The 27,990-nt window shown below is 37.1% G+C and overlaps 1 protein-coding gene across 2 annotated transcripts; it reads right to left on the minus strand.

Moving 5' to 3' along the window:
- Positions 1–1,196: 1,196 nt before the first annotated feature.
- On the minus strand, positions 1,197–27,943 carry ATS1 (phospholipid/glycerol acyltransferase family protein). 2 transcript variants are annotated; one of them, XM_089140982.1, is made up of 14 exons: positions 27,751–27,943; positions 27,246–27,638; positions 26,117–26,214; positions 24,462–24,548; positions 24,252–24,349; positions 18,725–18,779; positions 10,725–10,826; positions 10,568–10,629; positions 10,355–10,465; positions 9,152–9,230; positions 6,015–6,134; positions 5,818–5,931; positions 1,746–1,914; positions 1,197–1,552 (listed from the first exon to the last, which is right to left on the minus strand). In XM_089140982.1, the coding sequence occupies exons 2-13, from the start codon at positions 27,559–27,561 to the stop codon at positions 1,780–1,782; spliced, it is 1,377 nt and encodes a 458-aa protein (XP_088997108.1). In that variant the 5' UTR covers positions 27,562–27,638; positions 27,751–27,943; the 3' UTR covers positions 1,197–1,552; positions 1,746–1,779. The 2 variants fall into 2 exon arrangements, with proteins under 2 accessions (XP_088997108.1, XP_088997107.1); XM_089140981.1 differs by having other exon boundaries at positions 18,725–18,782.
- Positions 27,944–27,990: the final 47 nt, after the last annotated feature.

A 27,990-nucleotide genomic window follows, 5' to 3' on the forward strand; every position in this document is an offset into this window, starting at 1 on the left:
ATTGCTCTCATCTCCACTTTAACAATACTCAAGGGACATCAAATTTGCACAAACCAATAAAAACAAGCAAAACCAAAATTGAAGCCAACATATATTTTACAAGGTAAACTGAAGACCAAACTCAAAACAAAACTAATGATACATAGCCAATGTAGGGTTGGTAGAGTGATAGAGATCCATACTTTTCAGTGGAGAGCTCGTGAATTTAACCCTTGACTCAACATGGTAATTAGACGATCTACATTTTGATTGCGACATGCAATTCTTTGCGATTTAATGGTGCTACTATTACAAAGACAAAAACAAGAGATCACAGCTGTTGAATTTGAAAGAAAGCTACTTGATAGCTACATGAAAAATACCCATACAGAACAAACAAGAATTCTATGTTGGTGCTCTTGATAGTATATGGTACTTTGAGATGATATGAGAACTAAGCGTTTTGCTTCGAAGTCGCGTAATTGATACACAACACCAGCGCCTCACGGCCAAGATCGAACGGAAAAAAAATCTCTATTGTGCACAATTCTCTGCTCTGCACAAGAGTACACCTTTTATACCAACAAACAACATAAGATTTAAAGTTTGATTTAAAATTTAAAAGTCCATAATAACCTTGTAGTTTCATTGCTTTCTCGGCCAATTATTTGGCATATATGTGCACTATTATACAAAGTAGATGATGTTTTCCAATCCAGTGATGGTCCAGATTTCGATCTCAACCAATCATTTCGCAGAAGTTGGTGAAATTACCAATGATGGGTTAGTCAAACGGTTAAAGACCTGCCGCCCACCCACGGGGAGGTCCTGAGTTCGCACCCACTCGGCAGCATATATTAGTAATTTAGTTCCCACCCATAGTAACAAGCTACCTTTCCAAAAAAATAATTGTTAAATTATTGTAACACTCCCTACACTTATCCAACCAAAAAATATCAAGAAGCTGCCATGTTAGTCAGAGGGGATCTACTAGTAATTTAGCAAAGTATAATAAGAGTTTTAGGGGGCAAATTAAGAGTTTAGAACATGAATTCTGATGGATTCCAGTGGCTGATCATTTCTAGGGTATGGTTGGTTGGTAAGAAATAGGAGTGTTGTTCATCACTCTTTCAACGTATTTTGCTTTCTCATTCCTTATTTCTAATTTTGCCAACCGAAGATACAACAACCGCTAAAACAAAGTGAGAATTGAGGAGTATACTAATTACAGCAGTAAGCAATGACAAAGAAAAGAAGAAAAAAAATCGCAAATGTATGAAAAATTCCAAAATATACACAGGTGAAAGAACATTAACAAAGCACCTTTCATTGTTAAGAGAAAAATGAAGAACTTCTATATGACTTTTACCAGGAAAAGAGAAAAAAAAAGAAAGAACTATCTGTGACTACATCCAAACAGCCAGGCATACTTGCAGCAGCTTCATATCCCAATAATTTCGTCTCAGGAACCGTAACGGTCTCTGGTGAACACTAGGGCCATTTGAGCAATCTTGATGGACAATGCAATATATCGCATTATCCAAATACAAAATGTGCCAACAGAACTTGTTAACTGCAATACATCATGGGAAGCTAGCTCATTAGAATTGGCATTCACAAAAGGAATACAGATTTCTATCATATTCTCTCTAATCGAAGTTTATGTCTCAGTTGAGTTTCAAAAACTAGAAAGAATACAAGGGCCAGTTTTTGGAATAAAACACAAATGAAAGTGTAAGCTAGTAACACAACAATTTTGAACACACCTGATACTAGAAGATGGTAAGCGACAGTAATTGATTATTGCCATGGTTGTGACAACATGACTGCTGATGTTGATGCTGTTAGTCCTTGATTGCCATGTACAGCAGATTTGAGTACATTGTACTGCTCAACAACTGAATTATACAGAGCCTGTGAAAAGGCATCCTTTGCCTGCAACAAAGAATAGCCTGCTAACTTAGAATATATAGGTAAAAGTTTACAAGGATATGATAAACAGAGGCCCTCGGCATCTGACGAATAAAATAGGCATGGAAAGAGTTACCAAATATCCCTGGCAAACAAGAAGATTTTGCCTCTGTTTCCATTATAAAGAGTTACATTGTTCGAATCCCTTTTCAGAACCCTTAATTTTGATTCTTATGAGCATGGCTTTTCTGAAGCAACCATGCACATTACAGGTAAAGTACAAATGGACCAAACTGGAAACTTAGGAGCAAAGATGGTCTTATCTGGGAACTAAAATAAGAATTGGAAATGAAATCAAGAAATTAGTTACTATAAAGGTCCTGCATAGACAAGGTAAAAGTTGTCGCTAATAGTAACAAGAAGCAGCTTTTCCTACTTCTGGAAGCGGTAGAACTAGCGATAGCCCTACCAGACTTAGGTTGATAGGACTTGGTCAATCCAACATCAATCAACTCGAGATATCCATACAAGGATGACAATCCCCAGCCATTACAAGCATCAAACCCAAAATTAGCCAGCAATACGTTAATACTATTATTCCTCTTAACCATAACCCGACAGTAAAGACAAACAGATTCAAATGCGATTCTGCTAGTCACCAATGTCCCAATCTTCAAGGTTCAAATTTCATGGAATACATCATCCTAAGGAATGGATTCAATGCACATAATTTCAGTGAGAACAGAATGATTTGAATCAGGAATTCTTCCAATTTTATTAGTTACTGATCCAATGTGGAGACCATGTGGACTTTCAAAAGCCCAAACAGGAAAGAGAATAATGCATTTGATGGAGAGGAATTAAAACTGGAGATTTAAAAGAAGAGTTACAGAGAAATATCATATACAACAGCACAATGTTCTCCAAACAAGAACCAGAAACCATAAAATTCTATTTTGAAAGAAAAATACTCTCACTCTATGTAGGACGCTAAAGAAGAATTAATCACCTTATACTATCCAACTTCCCTACACAACATTGCAACCTTCTAAAGATGATCCCAAATCCTTGACATGTAAGACATCATACACCCTCACAACAATACATATTCCAAAAAGCATCACTAACAAAGATCAATCTATTTGGCCATTTAATCTCTTTTCTAAACCTCAAACATGCAGCAGCAAACCAACTCTTCTCACCAGTGCCACCAGTATGTCCAACTCATACATTTTACCTCACAAGTAATAATTAAATGTGAAAGTACAGGTTCACTTTAATTTGGTGCAGACCAAAGGAACGATCTGCTATGGCAGGCTTCAATGCGACAAAGATACAGGAATAAGAAGAAGGGGAAGGAAAAGAGCATAAAAATAAAGAGACTCACAAACATAAACTCAATTCATATTTGCAATCTAAAATTTCATCCTAATAGAAGCTATTTAAAAGAAGAAAATCCATTTAACAGAGGAAACAAATAAACTAAGAAACAAACTTTAACGAGGAAATAATGTTCATTCCCAACCAACTCCACCTCTTACAAATGTGTCCCACTATCTAAAATTGATTGAATCATATATTATTACAAAAATAAAATAATCCATGATAATTCTACTAGACCCATGACCAAACTCAACCTAGTCTGGAAGCTTTGGGTCCCATCCAAGGCAGTGTATGTGTATCTACATCAACTCCCGAGTGTGGAGAGGAACTTGCCACAAGTAATGTAAAATGAGAGTGTCAAAAAAGGTTGATTGGCATCACAAATGTCGACTTTGGTGGGGAGACAATCTAATGAATCTCTGGGCCAGCCATCACAATCTGTTGACAAATTGTTAGCAAGCGGCATTTCTTCAATGAAACTGTGATCATGCAGTTTCACAACTGAAATCGGACAGTCAACCACAACTTTGATTGGACATGTACATGAATTCGATCGTTGCTTTCATTGTTCACAGTTTGTTCCACTTCTAATTCGTCTTCTGATAATTTTATAATGCTCAACATCATTATAGAAGTTGCTACTATTGGCAAGCTCCGAAAGACCATTCATCAAATTAGAATTTTCTATTTGCATTTTAAAGAATCTATCACCACATTAAATTGTCTCTATCAATCTCCATGTAGAGGATTTATGATAATAATGGCAGAATTGTAAAGAGGTCGAAATCTATAAGTGGACAGCAATATGCTAATATTGACATTAACTTACAACACACAAAAAGAATGTATCTATTTATAGTGGGATGGGTGAAATTGGAAGTGAATGAGGAGGATAGAAGAGGACAGGAGAGAATAAAGGTGAATTAAAATTGGAACAGACTAAACGTAAGATGGAAGGGTATTCTAGGAAAGTTAAAAAAAGGAGAAAGAGGAATAAAAACTCAATTTGTGGGATAAGGGGAGGGGGTGAATTACCATTATGGATCTGGACTGGTGTAGAACCAGGAAAAGCCGGTACTGAGAGTGGAAATGCAACTGTTGACAGAGGTTGACTCCAAATAGAAAAAACCCAACTCTTGACCAATGATTCTGAAACCAGCAGTCGTAGGGTCTTCTGAAACCAGACATGATTCTGCCTCTTTTCTTTTCGATTCTTCGCTCCTTTTCTTTTCTAAATTGTAGGATTTTGGTTTGACAGCAACAACTTCTCCTTGTTCTCTTCCTTTTTTTTTTTTTTTTTTTTTTTGGGGTTGGGGGGGGGGTTGCAAAGGGACTAACTGCTGCTGGTTGCAGAACAGTAAAAGAAAAATAAAAGTGATGGGGAAGGAGAGGATCCTTTTGTTCTGATACCACATAAATGCTTGTCTGCATGGGGATGGGGATCCTCTTCATTTCCTCCAACCTTACAGAGGCAGTGGTGGAGTGACTGTCCATACCCCTGCCTGTGTGAGGTTGGAAGGAGGCAGGATAGAGAGTTGGAAACAATCTGGATGCTCTGTATGGAGAAGGACAATTGCCTTTTGGGGGGGGGGGGGAGGGGAAGCAGAAGTGTCCCCATGCACATCCCCAGCCATGCAGGCTGTCACAGCATAAGCTCAATCCATATTTTCCAATCAGAAGTCGCATCCTATTACAGAAACTCTATCTAAAGAAAGGAAACAAGAAACAAACTTTAGCATGGAAATAATTGTGGAAAATCTTAGAATCATATCATAATATTTTATTAGTATCTTTAATCTAAGTAGATCAGATTGTAATATTCTATTACAGGTATTTTTCTTATTATTGCAATCTTCTATTCTAGGTAGATTACTCACTGATTGTAATCTTCTATTCTAGGTAGATTTTTCATTGATTGTAATCTTCTATTCTAGGTAGATTTCTTATTTATTCTAATCTTCTAGGGAGGATATTCTTTCCTATTTCATAAATAGCAGTTGTGTATATATTGATTGTAAAGTTCTGAATAAGACACTGAAGAATCAAACATTTCAATTCCTATTTCGTCAATAATCATTTTACATTCCTAACCAGCTCTATCCCACTTTTTAAAACTAATTGAATGATATATATTTCAGAATAAAATAAATCCATGATATTCTAGCAGACCCATGACTCAAATTGGACACTGTTCATCTTGTCCTGGATCCAGTTGGGATCAGGTCGGTGCAAGGCAGCATATCTTTTTTCTTGGTAAAAGCAAGGCAGCACATCTGCATCATACTGTTTATCACTTAATACGTAAGATAAAACTATTCAAGCAACCAGTTAATTTGCAATCATCTAACCTGAAGATGTCCCCTCTAACAAAGAAAACTATAAAAACCAAAAACTACTTAAACAATAAATGTTAACAGAAACAGTACCAAGCATCAAATTTGAGTTGACTGATACAGAAGAGATAAGTCCAGTGAAGTTGATTTCATGGATGGAAGCAACTACCATGAATGAAATTAAATACGAGAAATATTTTACAGAACCAACCTCATCTGGGTTTTCATGGACAGCAACAATTCCATTAAAATTGATTTCTGGAGCCACTGATAACCCAACCCCATGATATGAGATTACTCTTTGCTCTCCAATTTCTTTCTCTACCTGAGGAAAGAGTTTTTTATTACTACATAGCAGTAGAGATAAAATAATACTCACAGAAAGAAGATTCACTGGTAAGAACATACCTGGGTTGGTGGGGGCATGATATCATGGCATATCAGTGCCAAAGGATAAATATGCCCTGGGACTCCTGAATGATCTGCAAGCCTTCTCATATTGTCTATAGAAGAAACATCAAATGGTGCCTGCTCCACTTAAATCAGTACAAAACAAAATAAATGCATCACAGCAACTAGGAGAGAGAAGGAGAGAGAGGAAGAAGGGTGGGGGAAGAGAACAAGGGAATCATGATGCACGTAATAGTGGCCAAGCTTCAGCCTCTCTGGTGCTTCAAACTAAGCATGTAACTGTAAGGCAAACAAATTTTCATCTTTTTCTCCCCTTCACACCCTCACCTGGGTGAAAAGGGAAAGGGAGAGATCGGATGATTGAAGGGCACAGACCGGATTCAAACATGCAGGATGCAGATTGTGCTGAAAGGACTAGACTCTCTATCCATTGGAGAAGTGTTCTCAGAACTGTAACTAAAATGACTTGAGTTTTTCTTATTCGAGTGAGTAGTGAGGGTGGACCCAGGAAAAACTCACAGATAATAAGCCTTTATCTAGGACTTACGTAGGCTCCAAACTAGCCTAACAAAATATTTTTGTAGCAATTTTAAGCATGCAATAAGGATGGGGGTTTGGGACTTTGGGTTCCAGAAGGTCACTTAAGAGACTTTGAGTTGCCGTGGACCATTGAACTTAGTGATGAGTCAAGAGACCCATTTCTAATCCAGCTCTTAACAATGAAAGGCTTTGGGCCAGACCTATTAGTCAAGTTGATTGGTCTGTTCAATAATGCACACTAGAGGTTTGGTTGACTACATTAGTATCTCATTGAACTGGGTCCCAAGGACTAGCCATTCTGGTAGAGATGAACTGGCTAAAGCTGGGGCAAATGGGATTCATGCATGTAAGGACGGACTACCGATATCAGTTAATCCAACGCCCTTCGATTGTGCCCTTCAGAGGTTACGATATTGTTGCTGTTATTATTTTCTTCTTTGTTTGACTCTAGTTTGGCTGACTTTTACCTCCATTTCTATTAATAAAGTTAGGCTGTGGAAAATAAAGGGGAAAATAGACAATACTATACTCAGTTAAAAAAAAGGGGCAAAGTCTTGTAAATGTACTACAGAGAAAAACAAAACTTTCCACTATGTGCTGATTATACAATTACATACAAGACAGTGAGGACATTGATTCTCTTAAATTGATAATGATAATGGTTATATTCCACTATCTGTTCAACAAATGAACGAGCACCCTAGTTGTCAGCATAAGGTCCATACTGACAATAATGTTCCAGTGGCTGATTCCGACAGGTGAAAGTGGGAGGGACACCATAAGCTCCATAACCATAAGGCTCCACTATCTTGAAAAGCTAGTGGTTGTCATTCCTTATCTTGAAAAGCACCACAATATGCTCCAAAAATTACATACATGCTTCTAAAGTTCTAATAATAACCTCATATTTTTAAATATAAAAAATATATATATAAATAATTTAAAAGTATATAAAATGCACATTAATTATCTTAAAAAACTCTACAACATGCTCCAAAAATTGCATACATGCTTCCACTAATACTCTCCTATTTTTAATTTAAAACGTAAATTAATTATTTTTTAATATTTAAAATATTTTTGAAATTATTTAAATATATATAAAATATAGAAAAAATAGATAATTAACAGAAAAAAATTTGATTCAACACCATCACAACAATATGGAGTCTCAACTCTCACATACATTAATTTGAAGCTCATACATCTACTATACATATACATTTTTAGCAATATACATAATTTACAAAACAATTTTTAATACCAGAAAAATTAAAAAAATAGTAGGAAGAATAAAAAATTAATTTTGACACCACAAATTCATAGATCAACACTCTAAAGTAAACATACTTAAATTTAGAAGCAATCTAAGAAGATTTAAGGCACAAACAAAGCAAAAATAAAAAAATGAGGAAGTTGATTACTCACCTCGCAAGATTTGAGAAAATCCATAAATGGAGGAGCAAATTTAGTGTTTGAATGAAATGGAGTTGTAGAAATTAGGTGAAAAGATGGATGACAGCAAGAGAAATAAAAAAAATAAAATAAAATAAAAAGTTCAAAATATGGTCGAAATCTCAGAGGCGATGTCGCTCGAAATGGGTCGAAATGATGATAAGTCGATATATTGGTCAAAAAGAGTCATTTTATAATTGGGCCAATGTCGTTTCGGGCGATAAGATATTTCGGTAAATATCGTGTCGTATCGACCGGTATTTCGGTCGATACGACACGATATAATACATTTTGTTTTCCTATTATTGTATTTCGTTTCGATCTATGATTTTGCAGGCATTTTGACCAAAAATGTCAAAATTTCAGTCGAATTTTTTTCCATGATTCCCAATTCAATGTGCGAATGTTTCTTGACAGGCTGAAAAAGCAGTAAGACCTATTCCAACAGACAGAAGAGAGGAAGAATAAGAATAAGTAGAGCATAAGAATCCTAAATTTCCCGTAAGTCAAAATATCTGCAGCTATGGTCTGTAAACATGGAATGGTCTGAACATCCAACTGCCAAGAATTTAGTTTACAGCAAAAGGAAATCATCAGTTTTCCTTGCATATGCAGCAATTTGGCAGAACTAGCAAATCGGAAACAGATATTTTGGGGTTTCATTGATATAAAAAGATTGAAGAAAACTCAGGTTCCAACTCAGAAACAAAGGAGAAGAAAAGGGGTTTCGCAAAGACCTATTGTTTGCAATTGTGTTTTATACTTTCATGTGGGTACTACAGGAAGAGAGGAGGAAATACAACGTCTCGTAAAATCCTCACAATCTTCTAGTCTCATGAAATGTTGCTTTCTTGCTTATCTAGAACATAGCAATGGAAAGAAGAAGAAAAATTCTGCCAGGATTCCTAAAAACATTCTTTTCCAAAAAGGATAGGGTGGGGGAAGAAGGGCTTTTAACAAGAAGGAAATCTAAGCAATGTTGAATTTGAATCTTTGAAAAAACACCCAAAGTATTGTAGGATTTAAGCAAATAGCAGGTCCAATTCGGGTGGGGAAACAAATAAAAATAAAAAAAGAAATAATTTCCCAAAGGTTGCTAGATTGAGTACAATGAATCAGGAACTCAAAAAATAACTTACCGGGTACCAATCTCCTGTAAGAGGATCTGGTCGGTCTCTACCACCACTTGGTGCAATCCAGATTATCTGTGATCCTCCCCTATATTCAATCTTGATCAATCAGAAACCACATAAGGAAAAGTAAAGATTTATGAATGCCTTTGAGCATAACAAGAATAAAGTGACTAACCACCTACTACCTTAGAAATGCATTACTGTCTTAAATTTAAAATAGTGTGCGAATATTTGCATAGGACTTAAAGAGAAGAGAGGTGAAAGTCACTACCTTAAAGAATAAAAAACAAAGCCATAATGGAAGGATCATCCGATATCTACCAAAAAAAGGGTGAATCTAAGGATAAATTTAATGGATAATTCTCATGGTGTTGCTCAGGTGACTGCCTTGGCATCCAGGCATCTTGTCTACTAGCGTCACATTGGTCAACATAGTCACCCTTGCAGGTAACGCCTTATTGCAAACCATGATTCGGGGTTGATTCTTCGACTGTGCTAGATGATTAAGGTCCAAGACTTTGAACCATCAAGCAAAAGTGCCCAATATTATTTTTCTCCCATTGAAGTTTGTTTCTTCTATGATTTATATAATAGTAATTGATGTATAGAGGATGGGATAGTAAGAATGACTTGAAGCTGAGGTTGTTTATTCATGTGCAGTCCATCTTCCACAACCCACCCCGCAAGCCCCTTCCGACTGAAACTAAGGTTGTTTGTGCCTGTGTATAGTCCATCTTAAACACCCCCTTCCCCAACCCCAAAAGAGAGAAAAACCAACCCCCACAGCTGTCGAGCAACTCTGATTTTTCTCAGGCCTTCCTTCATCTAGTTCTTTCCTTATAATTTTTCTATACTCCATTAGTAAGGCTTACGTTTTAAGGGATGGGACTGCATTGGGAAGACCTTGAAGATATTCACAAATTCTTGGACATGCTGACTGCATGGCCTTCACCTCGGAACTGCACAAGCAACTGGAAGCCTATATCTGAACATGGCCAACCTTCTACAACACAACCCGGGTGGGGGGGGGGGGGGGTTATGGATAGATATCCCAAGCTTTGCTTCTGAACATTGGTAGGATTTTTTCGTTCTTGCACTTCTGTTGGTTTTTTCTATCTTGTCAGAGAATTTTGGTTGCTTAGCTGTCATTCCATTTTTATCCTCGCTCATTAAAAAATATAAAATATGCTACTACCGAAGAAAGAATACCTTAGAAGCAAAGCCATGTCCTTCAAACTTTGGATGTTGGCTTTCCTTTTCATCTCAGCAAGCTCAGGGACATCATACATGTGCTTTTTTGAATAGACGCAAATAAGGTTCCTGGAATAAATCAAATAGAGATGCTACATGTCTGGAATTTAAAGAAAGAAAAAAATGACAAGATATGCTATTTTCTCTACATATAGAAAGCCTTCTGGACACCTTCCCATGCTGAAGGGCTTGCAAAGAGGATCCGTCACAACTCTGTCTCCAGCTACATAGGTCTGTGGTGGTAAAGGAGAAGAAAACAATTCACATGAGACCCTTTAAATCAGCATCATTATGTTTCAGTAGCATGGTAAAAAGAAAGTTGACCTACCACGTTCTCAGCGATATGTGGGTTTGTCGTTTCAAGTAACAACGCAATGACGGCTGGATCTGCTTCAGTCTGGTGATTCGATATCAAGATAACATTGTGGCCCTACATTTTATGGTACACAACTATTGCTTAAGACCATGAATAAGTATCAGATAATCACCATATTCTAGAAATGAGTTAAATAATAAACTCAAAAATGTCAAAAAAGAAGGTTAATTATCAGACATGGCTCAAACTGCTAAGGAAGGGCAGCTTTAATGTATGTATCAATGCTATGGTAATAACTGATCACATAGTTTGGGTGTTGGGCACAGGGAAAATGCCAGATGATTGGAGGAGAAGTGTTGTGGTTCCAATTTACAAAAATAAAGGAGATATTCAAAGTTGTAATAACTATAGGGGCATTAAATTGATGAGCCATACGATGAAATTATGGGAGAGAATAATTGAAACCCGTTTGAGACACTTAACTACAGTTACGGAGAACCAATTTGGATTTATGCCGGGAAGATCTACAACGGAGGCTATTTACTTAATTAGGAGACTTATGGAAAGGTATAGAGAATATAGGAAAGACCTTCATATGGTATTTATTGACCTAGAAAAAGCTTATGATAGAGTCCCTAGAGCGTTAATTTGGTAAGTACTAGAGAAAAGAAGTGTTGCAAGTAAATATATAGATATAGTTAATGATATGTATGATGGTTCGGTGACTAGTGTTAGAATAGTGGGGGGACAAAGTAATGAATTCTCGATAACAGTTGGGCTACATCAAGGGTCAACTTTAAGCCCATATCTATTTGCACTGGTAATGGATGAACTAACCAAAGACATTCAAGATGAGGTCCCCTGGTGTATGCTTTTTGCGGATGATATTGTGTTGATTGATGAGACCCAAATGGGGATTAATACCAAATTAGAATCATGGAGAGTAGCTTTGGAATCAAAAGGCTTTAAACTTAGTAGATCGAAGACAGAATATTTAGGTTGTAACTTTAGTCATGATCGGGCAGATGATGATGTGGTGATACTTGACGATAAAGAGATTCCTCAGAGTGATTGTTTTAGGTACCTAGGTTCAATCATAAGTAAAAGAGGTGATTTAGAAGATGAGGTTTCCCAAATAATTAAAATAGGGTGGATGAAGTGGAGAGGTGCGTCCGGGGTCTTATGTGATCGGCGTATTCCATTAAAACTTAAAGGAAAATTTTATAGGACTGTTGTTCGACCAACTATGATGTATGGTGCAGAGCGTTGGGCTGTTAAAAAGAATCATATAGATAAACTCAGTGTAGCAGAAATGTGGATGCTAAGATGGATGAGTGGCAAAACTAGGATGGATAAGATAAGAAACAATCATATTAGAGTTGGTTTGGGAGTTGCTCCCATAAGTGATAAACTTAGAGAAAGTCGTTTGAGGTGGCACGGCCACGTTCAACGGAGACCTATAAATGCTCCTGTACGGAAAAGTGATATAATACATATTGAAGGAACTAGAAGAGCTAGGGGTAGACCTAAGATAACCTTAGGAGAAGTGGTGAGAAAGGATATGTATAGCTTAGGCCTTGTATCTAGCATGGCCTCTAACAGAACTGATTGGAGGGCAAGAACCCATGTAGCCGACCCCATTTAGTTGGGACAAGGCTTATTGTTGTTGTTGTTGTTGTTGTATAGTTTGGGTGTTGGGCAATAATCACTGGATATGGATACAAAATACAATCTTGCAAATCTTCCTACCATTCAAAGTACAGAAAACAAACCAACACCCAGGTGCTCTTTAGCATGGTACAAAATCCCAGCATCAGAAAATGTCTATCGTGACATTTTCAAATAAGTCTACCAATTATTCTAAAAATTATGCATTGTTTCAGTCAAGGTCTCAGATCATTTTTCAACTTCAACTCCACTAGGTGGAACCAGACCAAGTGCTAAGAGTTTTATAACCCCATCTCTCTCTGTTTCTCGCTCTATTATGAAGAAAAACACCTTCCAGATGAGGGCTTTAGTGATTCCTTTTGGTAGATTTCACACCAACTGAATACTGAAGTTTGGATGTTAAAGACTGAAGCTTCAACATTAAGAGAAGGAACTGCACTTCTTCTCAAGAAAAGTCTTAGGGTTGCTTTTATTGATACTCAAAAACTATTTTCTGCATGAAACAAGACCAAATGTTATTCGTGACCACATGCACTTTTCCATATAAAATAATGTCCACCAATTTATGGATTGCCAGAGGTTGATTCATTTTTCTGTAAGATAAAATGAAACATATGATTTGTATTCATTATTTGTAACTCAATTTTATCCATGTTGGACACTGTTGATAACTCTATGGCCTAAGGGTGTCATGTTTCTTTTCTCCATATATATATATATATATATATATATATATACTTTATATTGAAATTAATGAAAACATTGTTAACTTATTCTACTAGAGAATCTTGTGAAAGAATCTTAATGGTATCATCATCGTGGACAGATGGGGGTGAGGGAGAGGGTGGGGGTGGAGATGATGGTGCAGCTCCCCTTATTGTAGTCCCATACTCTCCCATGGTTCTACGTTGTAATCGGCCTCTTTACGGATCCAAAATGAGGGTAAAAGTCCAAGTGCGAAAATTTTATTTCAAGCTAAGGGCAATTGTGTCCTTTACTATGTAATTAGGACTTCTATGTCAAACAGAGTTAGTTTGGGCTAGCTACATGGTAAGCCAGTTGTAACTTGTAATGAACTCCTTTCCAAATAGGAATGGAGAAAGAAATTAGTTGGGACACCCATTAGTTATCTTAATATTACAAGTTCAATCCCAACAAGGAATTGAGTGAGTTATTAGCATAAACCTAAATTTTCAGTTTGTATAAGACTGTCAAAGCCTTATATATACCCCATTCTGAAAGACTCGAAATCAAACTTAAAGAAATCAAATTTTCGCATTGAAACCAAACTTGGTTACTGCCTTCATTCTTTGTGATAGCATGTTTTCTTGTGGTTAAAGTCCAGTTAACTGATTCTGCCTGGTGCTTAAAATCCAAATGTTGTTTCCCTGGTGCTTTAAAGCCCAAGTGTTTTTCCCTGGTGATTTTAAGTCCAGGAGGATTGTGGTGTGCTAGGTATTCAAAGTCCTAGTTCCTTCTTTGACTTGTGGAATCAGTTTTCTACAATAGTCTTCCCTACAAGTAAAGCTTGGGAGGGTTGTGCTAGGTAAGGGGATCTGATATTCTAATCTAAGCCATCTTTTCTTCTTTCCCCCTTTTTATTTTTGTTTTTGTAAGTCCTCCTTCACAAGAATTCCCATGCCTATTTCACCTATTGAGTTCAAAAAATCTACCAAAAGCATTCACACTTCATCCCCTTCATTTGACCTTAGCTGCTGCCCCAGAATTACATTAAAACCTAGCAGCCGCATACCCAATCCATTCAAGTTTCAAATTAAAAGAGGCTTCTGGAAAACCTTCAAGTCTTCAACCATCTTCAGAAGGTACATAAGGTGTTCTTCACAAAGATTCTGATGACCCCAACCCAGCATGATGTGAATTGGATGACAGGACAGGACCACCTCAAAGAAGGCCCAGGGGCATTTTGATCATTTTGGGTGCCCCTGGTCCAACCTAACTTGATCTAAGAAGAACCAGAATTTTATTGGGATTCTAGTCCTAATCTTATTTTGTTATTTGAGTTAGTCCTTGTCAAGATATGAAAGAGTCCTAGTCTATTTAGGACTTAGGAGTCCTACCTTAGAGAAAGATTCCATTAGTAGTAATCAGAATTCTATTAAGAAACTAATCCTACTCTTATTTTGTAACTGGAATCATCCTACAATTAGTTAAGCAAGAGTCCTTAGTAGCATGGAAGTCCCAAGTATAAGTGGAAGTTCTTTTTTGGAGTCTTATCTTAATTCATTCTTAAATTAGAGGTCCTTATATGGTTGCAAGGAATTAAATGTCGCAAAAGTTCGGCGAACTTTCGCTATATCGGTACTTCGTGAACAAAATTTGCAATGAAATCGAAAAGTTTGAAAATTTTCCAAAATCTCACAGAAATTTCACGGTAGTCTTTTTACCCTTATGACACTTTCTTTAAGATGGGTTGACTGTTTTATGAGGATGATCTTACCTACATAAGGGCAATATCCGACTATATGGAGCACTGCATGGGTTTGATGACATGGGCTGAGTATATCCATCATTCATAGAGGCAGACCTATGGAGTCGAGACGATGGAGCCACCACGGTACAACAGCTATTATTAGGTTATTCATAGGTGTGATGTGTATTGTAAATTTTTAATTTGTCATTAATTCATCTACTTTTATGTTATACACTTATATTGCTTTAACCATGTACTACTGACTATTGACTTCCACACTTGTACTTGACCACTTGTATATTGAATTTTAGTTGTTGTCTTTTTTGTTGCATTTTAATGAAGATCTTAGTGTTCTCTTGCATCATATCCATATTTACATTGGTTAAAATTCATGTTCTAGACTTCAAGTTTTGCCAGTATACAGCCAAGCATGTGCTGATCCAGGATCTAGGATCAGAACCGAACCCAAATTCGAACTTTCACTCAAATGGGGCCCCACCTATGTCCCTACCATTCCCTTCTCTCTTTTCCAATCGCAGCCTTCTTCTTTCCCTTCGTCTAGCCTGCAGAAACCCCTTTCCTTTCACCTAACCCTAGTCCTCTTAATCCCAATTCCATACCCATCACACCCTTCATTCTTCCCCTCCCCTAGCTTGATGCAGCCACAGTTCTTCCCCAAATCCTAATCCCTAGGTTACCCCTCCCCTCTTCTACATCCCAATCCCTTTAGAAAATCTAACCCCCTCCCCTAGTATTCAATCCCAACCTTAGTCCTAACCTCCCTCCTTTCTTTCTTAAACCTAGAAAACCGAATCCCTTCTTCCCCTAAACTCTAATCCCCACATCATTTTTTTTTCTGGAACTTCCATACTTTTCTAAAGACCTAAATTTCAAGGTTAGACCTCAACGGTCTAACCGTTAGGTCTGTCCCAAACTTTAGGAACCTCATTTCCCATGCCTAGTTACCTTCCCTCTCAAGTTCAGCCTAATTGGACCAACCAAACCCTAATCTAAACCCCCAATTCCTTTGCTGCCCTAAATTTCCAAAAACCCTAGCAACCCTAACCTTCTTTCACTTAGATCTTTCAAACTATTCAACTAAATACTATTTCCTTTTAGAATCATCATCCCCTACACCTCCTTTACCTTTGACAGTAACCCATAACCCTAGCCCCACTCCCTTGGAAATCTTAATTCCCCTCAAACCCTAATCTCCCTAAACCCTAGACTTAAAGAGTTCAGTTCTGAATTCTAAATTACAATTCTAGGGCCCATTAGAGTGGAAGTTCGAACCAAGCCCCAAGCCCAAATTCCATCTACAAACCCGAGAAACCTAATTTCATATTTCCACAAACCCTAACCCTAATTTTTCAAATTCGGGTTCGGTTCTGATCCTAGATCCTGGAAGAACTGGCTCCTAGTTGATTTCCTATTAATATAGGGCTACATTATGTCTGCTATCAAGGAGTGGGTTGGAGAGAGTCAGCTTCACCAGGGGAACACAATGTACCGTCTATAGCAACCAATCCAGGCATGATTTGAAGAGGATAACTCTCATATTGGAGCCCGTATAAGGTTGCTCAAAACAGTAGACAAGGAAAGGAGGAAATCTATCTTGCCACGTGTATGTAACTACGGAACTAACAAAAGAAAGAGTTAGAGAAGCAAAATCTAAGGTGGCAAATGCTATATTAAAAGTTTAAAATCACTGAGGAACAATGGTGAAGCACATGTACCAGCTACTATATAAGCTAGTGAATATCATATATCTAGTCAAAGATATTTAATTTGTATTCAACTAACAATTTTATTCTTAAATACTAACAAGTTGTATATAGAATTTTAGCATAATATCTCAATCCAAGGCATCAACAGAAGCATAATCTTGACTTAGATGATTCACTGTTAGAAGCAGTGAAGTCAGTAGTGGGCAAAGTTGGTCCCTAAAGCATATGAGCTGTTAAAATGCGACAATGAGGTTAGAATCGGTACTCACTAGTTACTTATCTATAGAATTAACTACAATGTGTACTAATCCAAGGCATGTTTGGAGTGGACATAGAATAGATAGAGTAATTTCAGGATGCAATCAAAAGTTTTAATCATGTAGCCTAATTGAATGGAAGAAATGCCACACATCCTGGTACTTTCATGGACTGAAAATAATCCTAATATTGTCAACTTCTAATGTAGGCAAATGGTGGGTACTAATGGGAAAAATGCACCTTACTTAAGGAGAGCAATCAAGGTGCTCTTTCAAATTTGTTCCACCTAAAGATGAGTGCAATTGGAGTACATTCACATGCATCAAGCCATCAACAGCAAGTGACTGAGCTGACTAGGTCACAAACAATTGGATCACTGGAGCAGTTGGGCTTTGTGCATTACAACATGAGATTGAGGATGCAACATGTATGCCAAAGATGGATATTGAAAACATGCCAATCGAGCTCACAAAATTTTTGGATCAACTCAGATGATGAAGAGGATTCCTTACACCAGTAGGCAAGGTCCAAGAACACAGTTTTCCAACCAGTCAAAAACAAATGTAGAGTCGGGTATTTCCTTGCCAACTCAATGAATTGGTTTTTCAACTAGTCAGAAACTGAGATAGTCAAAACTAGGGATTTTTCCTAGCCAACTCGAGGAAGTGGATTTGAGATCCCTAGCCGGTACTTTCTATAATTCCATTTTTTGTTATGCAGCCTATCTTTGACACTCCAAAAACAATGCATGAACTTTTAGCCCACTAAAAGTGGCTAATCTGGTTCCAAGCAAAGTTTGATAGTGAGTAGCCACTGAGTACTGCTTGGAAAATGGCTAGAAATGCACTCAAAACGGTACATGTGGCTTCCATCCAAGTTGATTCCGCATTTTATTCTTGGCATTGGTTGAAAACCAGGACATACACATATTTATGGCAAATCATTTCAGTGGTTTATATTCCATTTACTTAAGATACTGTCCATAAATAAGCAAATACCTCCCTATGTGAATCCAATAAAGATAGCCAAAAAACATATCCCAAAAGGGTAGAAAGTCAACCATTAGTTCAAGATTAAAAACAGGACTTTTGGAGGTAGGTAAGATTTGTTAATAAAAAATATAAAAAATTTTGAATTTTAAAAAAATGGTAATTCTTAATATGGTAAAACATTGCCAGAAAAATGCATTTTCAAAAAAATTGGTTGTGTTATTTTGAGTATGTTGGTCTAATTAATGCATCAATACGTCAAATTCAAGCTTCTGAAGACTTCAAAATGAACAAGCAAAACTCAAAGAAAAACAATGTTCAGGCGAAACTTCAGTCTGGGTGAAATGGCCTTTTGAAACAGGAGTTAGTACAATGGTCTCAGCCAAAACTGCCTGCTAAGAAACATTAAAAATTGCATCCATTTAAAAAGTAACGGAAATTCAGTTGACTGACTCCATAAAAAGCATATATGGGAACCAGAATATTCTTCAGACATTGTCTGAAGCATAAAGCTGTGAACCATTAAAGATATGTGAAACCACATTGATGGAACACAAAATAAGCAGGCACATCATTTCCACCACCTATCAGTGAAAATTCTCTAATAGATACAATATTGCCAATTAGGCATACTTGAGTGTTAAAAGCTTAGGACTGATTATCATAATCAAGATAAAATCCTTCCACAGTACTTGTTAAATAATTGATTCATTGTGCTACAAATAATTCAAACCAGGAATGGCTAGCCAAGGCTGAAAAATATGTAAAGCTTCTTCCAAAAATTGAAACACAAAACAATTGAAACTGAAGACAATGACATGCTGCATAGCTAACAATAAATGTTTAATTGTGATGCTCAAAAAGGGAAAAATATAAGCAATGTTTTCACCAACTCAAAGAACAAGATCGACAAACAGCAAGGTTCAATAAAGCCAGAACCTTCTTAAGCTTTTCTTCAATGTCATTGAAGACGGAGATATTGCCGATATAAGATCTTCTGAAGAGAGAAAGAAAATCAAGTCATAAATGGAAGAGAAACAGAGAAAGAGAAAGAATATTCAGATTCAGATACAAATCATACAATGCCTTCGAATCAATTACAAATTCACCAAACAACATAATTCCCAATGTGGTAATGAATATTTTGGGTGTATTTATCATCACCTCTCTGGACTGACTGAGGAATTTTTTAAAATTCATCTGAATCCACCAGAGTGATTCTCTGACCTTGTGCTCTTTTCAGAATACTTTTCTAAACATATATGAATTGTTTAATCTAATCTAAGCCTCTAAAAGAAATAAATTACCAGTAATTATATATGTGTTTCCCAGAAGATTCGGTTAAGATAATCAGAATTGATACCAAACAGAGCCTTAAACTGCATAAACCTTGACCCCTTCTCAGCCCAGGCTAATCAAAAGTTGAAGTTTCAAAGTAACAAGTTAGAATCTTCCATAAAAGAGTGCCTACACTAGGTTCAACTGTCCCAAAGCCTACGACCATGCTAGGACCATCACCACTTGTGCCAGTGAATAAGTTGCAGTCGTGAAGACCCTCTCCCTCTCTCATGCAGACGTCAACACGTGGTCCTTTAACATAAGACCCAAAATATGGTCCATCAGTGATAAACAACCTCCATTCTTTCAAGAACTCAGTTTTAGAAACCAACTCAGCAGGCCAAATTAGGGAATTGGACCAAAATTTTGACAAGATCTCACCAAGTTGGTGCTATTTTGTTTTGGGAACCCTTTTATTTATTTATTTTTTTTTTTTGGGGGGGGGGGGGGGGTTGTAAAGAGAGCATACATTGAAATTCAAATCCACAGGGAAAGGACCACCCCACTCTAGAAACAAGGAAAGATAAATAAAAGCAGGGGGGAAAGCATTCCAAAAGTCAGAGATTGTTTGACAGTTGCATGCTCAACTATGTCGACCACAATGTGACCTTCATGTAAAATGTGAATGATGATCAATTGAAACCTCGGAGCTAATAACTGTCTGTCTTCAATTATGGTCTAATACCTATGGAAGAGAAGTTCTTGTTGCTGAGAGAATTCACTACACCAAGATTATCACTTTCAATAATTAATTGTTGGATATTAAGGATGGAAGCATAAACTAATAAGCAGAAGCTTTTTCCAACTGCAAGAGCTCCAGCTACACATGCCCATGTTATGCCACAGCCTTCTCAATACAGAACTTGAAATGTGCAAATCCATCTCTACTAAGACCTCCTATTCCTGATTTTCCTGGATTCCCAAGACTACAGCCATCTAAATTCACTTTAAGCATTCCCTTTGAAATATGTGTGCGTCCAACATGTTTAGGCAGAGTGGAATGATGTGGCCGAACTTGCTGTGGATTATGGTCAGAAGCAAACCTTTAGGCCAAATTCATCAACTTGTAAAGGAGAAGAAACTGTCTGACGCCATTTAAGATCAACTCTCCTTCTGGAGATGCATGTACTAAATACAGCACAAGATCCGAAGTCACACCATTATTTGGATTTATCAGTTCCTGAAACTGATTGAACACCAATATTGCAGCAGCACAAGTAAGGAAGATGAGATCTGGATGTAAATCATTGTCTCTGCAAACTCTGCACTCTAGATCTATTTTTATGCCTTTCCTTCTAAATATGACTGCTTTTGGTAATCTGTTGTGTATAAGTTCCCAAAGAAACACTTTGGACCTTTGGAGCGGTCAGAAAGTGCCACAGGTGAAGCCAGATTTTATTTGGCAGAGAGCACATATCTTTAATGGCCAGCCTGTATGGTAATGCAACCATAGAATCCCCACTGTAACTCCAAATCAGCCTGTCTGGCTTGCAGTGCAAAGCAATGGGAATGGCTAAGATGCATTGCACTACCGCCAAAGGCCATCGACATCAAAGCCTCTCAATTACATGTTGTGATGAATCGATCGATAAACTCTGCAACTCTGTTAGGAGCATTTCTTGGCATAGGAAAGGGTGCTAATAATGGAGAATTATTTGATACCCAAAAATCAGACCATGGATTTATACTAGCTCCATCTAGCTCCATCTCCAAGCTGCATACTAAATTGCCTGCACAAACATCCCTTGATTTAAAGGTTCTCTAGGAAACAAGATGGAATTCCAACTTTATTGATGAATTCAGTAGTTTTAAACCACATTTAGGCCTGAAACTTGGAACAAAGCCTACTTTTGGCCATTTAAACATGACGGCACCATCGAATTTTGAAAAAACAAACTCTACTAGAAATTTCACTTTGGACCATAAGTTGGCAGGCTACAACATCCAAAATATTGTACTCTATACATAATTTAGTAATAGAAAGCAATCAAATAATGCAATTGTTGTAAAACAACTTACATAAGCATTAGAAATGCAAAAATGTAAAATACATCCTGTAACATAGCCTCGTCAATTCCTCTTTTGATCTTTCAACCTTTTTTTTCTCACTTATACTTTTGAATAGATATATATGCTTAATTCAATTCATTGGTCTTAGAAAAATAATACAGGATTAATCTACTTTAGATTTGTTGTAGAGTATGAGAAAAAAAATAATAATCTCCATGCAATTCTGTTTCTGATAAAGACTTGGTTCAAAAAGTGTATTTTCACCATTCCTGCAGCTGTACCAGCGTACTACCAAGAGCACTAAACAAACTGAGAACTTGACTGGTCTCAGCTGAGACACAATAAATTTATAGCTTGGTTGCAGTAGAGCCCCAGTGACGTCAGGTAGCATCTAGGCAACTTCCTTGACCACTAAGAGCATCATGATTTAGCTCCCATAGCATGTCACACTATCAAACTTGGATCAAAACCATAAACATTATTTCAGATGTTTTCTGCATGGAACTAAGCATTGAATGGGTTCAAATGTCAAAAATAGACAGCAGAACAGGAATCCTAGCTAAAAACCAACTTCTGGGCCCAAAACCTAGAGTTGAGTTAAAATAGAGAAAATACCAAACTTCAACCAGTATATGATCAAAATCGAATAAATCTTGGTTTCTGGTTGGTTTCTAAACCAAGATTTAGAACCTTGCTCTTTGACCGTATCAACCCAAATCAGAGTGCAAATTACAAGTCGACCAACCAATCCACCAGTATCAGAGACCGGTACAGCCCCCTCTAATCCTGATCCAGTTGGGATCAAAACGTCCTTGAGTCTGATGCAATATACCAAGCTGCAGGAAAGGCACCACAAGAACAAAGTAGGGCCAAACCACTATCTCCATTTAATAGCTGACATTAGATGGTTAGTTATGTATTTAACAGCCAGGTTGGATGGAGATTAATAGCTGCCTCGATCTAAAATACCGAAGAAAAAGCTGGAGGTGGAAGAAGTTTATTGATGGACGTTGAAGAGAGAGGAAAAGATGCCACGAGGGAGAGAACTCAGAGAGCAATTACTGTGGGGAGAGAAAAAATCTGCGCACATAAGATTATCACATGCAGTATCAGCATACCAGCAACCAAAAGTAGATGCATACTGTTACCAATTAAGTAATTTATGGAAGAAACCCAATGCAAATTTCTAGATCTAAGACTTTCATATTGCTTTTGACTAATTTTCTAACAGTATGACTCTTGCACAACTAAACATACTAATAGTAATGACAAAATAAGGATTCTAAGTTTCTAACATAGGAATCAAGTTAAACATCCCAAATTGCAGTCCATGCATGGACTAAGTAGGACTCAATTTTTTAAACAAAACAATTCCTGAACTCCACATTAACTACTAAAGACCCATTATCAGCCAGATCAACCCTATACTTAGAAAACTAAAAGTTACAACTCTATAACAACTCAGCTTCATTCCAACGCAATGGAATTTGCTAAATGAATCCTTTCAAAATAAAGTAAAAAATAAGATGATAATATCCATACAAAGGTAAAGGAAAGTAAGAGGCAAGAAGAATAGAAATGAAAGATGGAAAAAAAAAAAAAAAAAAGTAGGAGCAAAGAGGATAGCACAGGAAAGAAGTCCATACTGATGCAGATCTGAAGATCTACATCTGCGAGAAGCCCAAGAAGAAGCTGCTCAGATTCCAAACTGTATTAATATATGCATAGTAATAGTTCCATACATTACTTATAGAGTTTCTTGTTCAACAGAATCATGGTTCAATTTGGTTCAGTTGTTGGGTCAGTTAAACTTACAGTAGTTAAGAGTACCAAAGCTCCCACAATTTTTGAAGGAGCTGTTTTCTATTTTGTCTTGAAGTCATTTTTCTAAGGATATATAAGATTACAGTCAGCAAGTATTTATACCACCATCATGAGAAGAATACAGACTGACTTGAACAATCAATCAATTCCTTGATGGCGAGAAGCATCAGAGATTCTACAGAGCTTCCCCTTCAACTAAGGTTGAAGATCATCCTCTCCATCAAGGGCTTGTTTTTTAGTTTTCAGAGTCAAGAGCTGCTGCTCTTAGAAGACTGCAACTTCTGTAAGTGATCTTGAAGTTTTAGTCCAAAAACCCTAATCCAGACTTTTCCTCCTTTGTTTCTCAATTTTCCCCAAAACCCTAATCAATCCCCAGGGCTGTCCCCAAAATGACATCAAAGAACTCCAGCCTGCTGAATATCTAATTCAGCAAAGCCCCAACATCCCCCCCCCCCCAATCGAATCCCTAAAATTTAGCTCCCTGCCTGGAATTCCTAAACAAGAAACTCTAGCTTCAAACCTTAAGTCCAGCCCAGCCATTAGATTTCCACAATATTTGGACCACATAGACCATACATGTAGCCCCCACTTGCTACAAGTTGCAGCCCAATACACCCACTGGAACCCTAATTGTTCTGGACACCTTAACTTTTCCAAGAAACCTATTTCCACCTACTGAAATTGCTCCAAATTTGGATCAATTCACTACTACCCCGTCACATACACACCTCCTACTCTTGGCTAAATCATTCACACCAAAGCCCCAATGAAATGCACCATCTCAAAACCCTAGCCATCTCACAACATCAAAAAAGCCCGTCCCATATTCCACTGTAAAACAATTACCCCCACAATCAAGCAATGAACCTACTTCAACCCATATCCACTTAAGGGTTAAGATTGCAACCTTCACAAATCCAAATCAATTTTGACTAATCCCTACCCATATATAACCCAAAAATCGATTTGGTTCTATTGAGATCCTGTTGCACCGGTCCATTCTTCTCGGGTACCCTCCGATAGTCTATCTGAGGCCATACTTGGCACAAGACCAAACTATGCATGCTCTTTACAACCTTAATATCACAACTTTTCTCCCCTTGGTATGTCCCCTTACTAGTAATACGATCTTTATCACTAATCTTAAATCTAACCATCCAATATGGAACTTGGAGCCCCCATGCATTTATATTTATCAAGAATTTAGACCCGAAAATTCTTCAATCTAAAGAAACTTATTTTAAGTCAAGCCAAATTAAATGCGAACATTGACCAGTCAACATTGTTGGCCTACCTGAAATCAATCAATGGACGTATATACTTTTGCCCAAACATGTAGTAATCAAAAGGCTCACGAATTGCTTTGTGATGAGGAGAGAATGTAAATGGTTCCTGAAAAAAATTGCATCGTCATACAAGATATAGATAAATGATGAATATTTTGCTCACATAGAGGTTAAACAAAGAAAAAGGAATAACTATACAGGAAACAAGTCAACTATACCTCTACGTCCAACAATATGCGATCAAATGCAGCAGCCATGTTAGACAATACGATATCATCCGCTCTTGGATTTCCACTTCGAATCACCTGATAATATTAGAGAAGCCCAATAAAATGTAAAGAATGTATAGCGCCAGAAGAAAGATAAACATCCTAAGATTAAACAAAGAGCCTTCCTTAACCCGCAACTCCGTAATAAAAGTTCAGTCCATTGCCAGAAAAACTAACCATAATACCTATTCAAAAACTCACAAGAAGCTCACTCAATGAATGATGATCGGAGGAAGAGGTGTCTTGTTAGTGACTGTTACAACAGACTTCCCACCTACAACTCTAATTTGGAACTTTTAATATTAAAATTACTTGATTACCATTGTATTTATCTTCAGAGCAATATCTTGGCAACTCAACAACTTACACAGACATGTTTTCTGTAATTTAATTTTAACTTATTAAAAACACAAGAATTCAACATTCCGTTTTCCGACCATTGTTCCTAATTTTCATTAAAAGCCCCACACTCATACTGGTTCTAAGTCAAAATTAGACCGATCTGCTAGGAATCTGATGGCCTCACATTGGACTGCATGGCATGCTTGAATTTTTACAAGGAGAGGTAAGAATTTACAAATGCTTTCTACAACTCTACCAATGCATACAATAAAAATGTTATAGAGGGGCCTAGGAGACGGTAGTGGCACAACTGTAGGCATATATATATTCAATTGTTTTTTGTTTTCATCTACGGCTGAAGGACCCTTGCTGTTGAGAGCTAAATCCACCTGTCCTTTTTCTTTTCTTCTCCTGTTCAAACCAAGCCTGTGTTAGAGCTGCTGCTGTTGTTCAACGAAGTTCTCAAACTGAGTTCAATTCCTTCATTAAGCTGCTACTGTATTGAACTATTGCTGTCCTCCATTCTAATAAAGTGCCTGATCTAATTTCTACGGTCTGATTGGACCGTACACCCTTGACTTCTACCTCTGTCTTAGTTCTGATTTTTCTTATTTGTGGATTTAAATGGAGCTAAGTCATCCTTGATCTTAGCTTTGCATTATTGATTCCTGAGTTGACCAATGATAAATAGGTAGGAGTGTAGAACCATAGGAATGGTTGGACCAAAACAAGCTAGGCTTTAGAAGCCAGTTGACCTTTTATACTAGTTTCTATACAAGGTGCTGCTTGAGATCCTTTCTCCAGTGATAGACGAGGATCTCAGTGCTCCTGAAACTGGTAATAGAAAATCTTATTATTACCTGGAAACTCTCCCTAATCATGCCATATGGCTGTAACAGGACCTTGAAATTAGATTTGTTTTACCTTCTTCTTCTTCTTCTTCTTCTTCTTCTTCTTCTTTTTAATTAAAAAAACCAAACATTATTGGTTTTACTAGTTTTCTCAATTCCAGATCCACTCAAGAAAAATCAATCAAGGAATACTGTGGTTGCATTACTATGATACAACTAATTTACAAGATTTAGTGTTGCAGAAGTTACCAATGGGCAGATAGGAAAACTGAATACTTTAATAGAGTAAATTGATCACCAGATAAACTCAAAAACGAATTGAGGGAAACATTAAATTAAAAATAACACTAAATCATCTAGAACCCACGGACAAGCACATATATAGCATGTGTTAATGGATACTTTACTGACCGCATTTCGATAATTATGATAGAGCTCTTCCAATGCAGCAGCAACATTTGGAGGCAGCATTCCAGCTTCCTTTTCCTCTCGAATTCCTAAAAGCAGATCTACCAGCAAAGATCAAACTTAAAACACTATCTCAAAGTATCCTCCAAAGTATGGGTATGATGCACAAAACAAGAAGAGTAAAATGTTAATGAGACCATTCATTTTTACCGCCTGACAAAATGGCAACCTGGACTATTTCTTAGAGTTTCAAGATAGAAATTAACTATGTTATTGAAATAAGACAAAGAATCATAGCAAATAAAGACAATTGGAAATCAAAGTTTAGGCAACCAATTACTCTCTATAATCATGTAACACAGCCCATCAAGCACTTTAAAATGCAAGAGGATTTACCATGATCTGTGTATTTACCAAAATATCACACAAGCTATATCACAATAGCTATGCCACAGGCGAAGTATTAAATCCTGTTTCGGAAGGCCATTTCAACCAGATAGATTACACTGGTACATTGCCTTTTTCTATGAGTTTGCTTCGTCATGTAGGAAAAATGCCAAAACAACAGCAATGTCAATGAAACAGTTTATCTCTCAGACCAAAAATTTTAAACAAGATAACTGAAATTTCCAAAATTACAGTTTTTTCCATTTTGACATAGCATCTTATTTCAGCCTGCCCAAAAACCTGAGAGATTTTCAACTAATGTCACAGGCACACAACAAAAAGCAAGCCCAGTCGAATTTGAAATGATATAACATGATATTCTGATTACAAAAACTCAATATGGAATCACCCCTCGCCAATTTTCAAATTTTAGATTTCAGTATACACAGATTCTGCACTGTTTTTCTTCCCCAGATTTTAAGTGCAGATAACATACTATCGCCCATTAGTCAAAATAAATGTCCTCAATATACGGATCAGAACTTCAAATCCAGAAACTAATTCATTAAGCAGAGTGTCCTCGAACTTTGTAAACCCGGAGTAGCAGCAAAGAGAAATAGAAAAAGCCAATGTAATTGCAGTTCAAGATAGGCTGCAAAGTAATCAATTCTCCTCAAAAACAATTAGGAGAACAAAAAGTAAGTAGCTTTGCCAACTGAGAAAGTAAAGATCATACGAAACCAACCTTCTTCCCTAACAATATCATTAAACGTCCGGGAGTGGCTGACTTTCTTCCCAGTCCCTGAAGCCGAGGCGAGGGCCTCCGCATTACCGGAGAGACTCGTATCACTCCCACCCTTCTTGAATTCTTTATCTTTCACCAATCCCTCCATACTTCTGCTATTGGATGAAGAAGCCACGGACAAACCAGTACAGGACCGGATAGGGAACGAACAAGAAATTACAGAATCCTTGGAAAACGAAAACGAAGGCCAAAAGACTCTAGCTTTTGGAATTGGTCCGCAAACAGAAGAAGAAGAAGAAGCCAACGGAATCAACATTGCCTGAAAAAACAAAATCCAAAGTCTCTCTCCCTGAGCTTTATCTCTACTGATTCTTTCTCTTGTGCAGCTCCAATCTGAAGAGCACAAACGAAACAAAACATTTATAAAATTAGAAAAGAAAAAAAGTTAACATTTAATGAGTGAATAAACGTAAGAAAAGTAACAAAGAAGAGATGAAACCTAAACCTGGCTGAAGAACTCATGTCAGTTTGAGCTTTCTTCGATCAAAATGGTTTACAAAATGAATTGTTGCGACAATCCGAAATCAAAGAGTTCATGATTACAAATGAATTTGCAACAATTTCTGAATTTCGTTATTGGAAATTGAAGACAGAGAGAGAGGACTGCCTTGGAAATGGAAGTGAGGATTTTCACACGTGAGAAGTGATGGAGGCGGCACGTGCTTTGAATGGATAAAAGGAAGAA

This window comes from Hakea prostrata, chromosome 11 (genome assembly GCF_041222555.1).
Source record: "Hakea prostrata isolate BN-2017 chromosome 11, UWA_Hpros_2, whole genome shotgun sequence".
Lineage (NCBI taxonomy): Eukaryota > Viridiplantae > Streptophyta > Magnoliopsida > Proteales > Proteaceae > Hakea > Hakea prostrata.

What these genes read in the sequence shown, in the direction of transcription:
- ATS1 (XM_089140981.1), bottom strand. Translation starts at nt 27,561, where the DNA reads ATGTTGATTCCGTTGGCTTCTTCTTCTTCTTCTGTTTGCGGACCAATT. An exon ending in CGTCCATTGATTGATTTCAG is followed by an intron (nt 18,783 to 24,251) that starts GTAGGCCAACAA and finishes TTCTCTCTTCAG; the next exon opens with AAGATCTTATATCGGCAATA. An exon ending in TCATGCCCCCACCAACCCAG is followed by an intron (nt 5,932 to 6,014) that starts GTATGTTCTTAC and finishes CTCTTTCCTCAG; the next exon opens with GTAGAGAAAGAAATTGGAGA.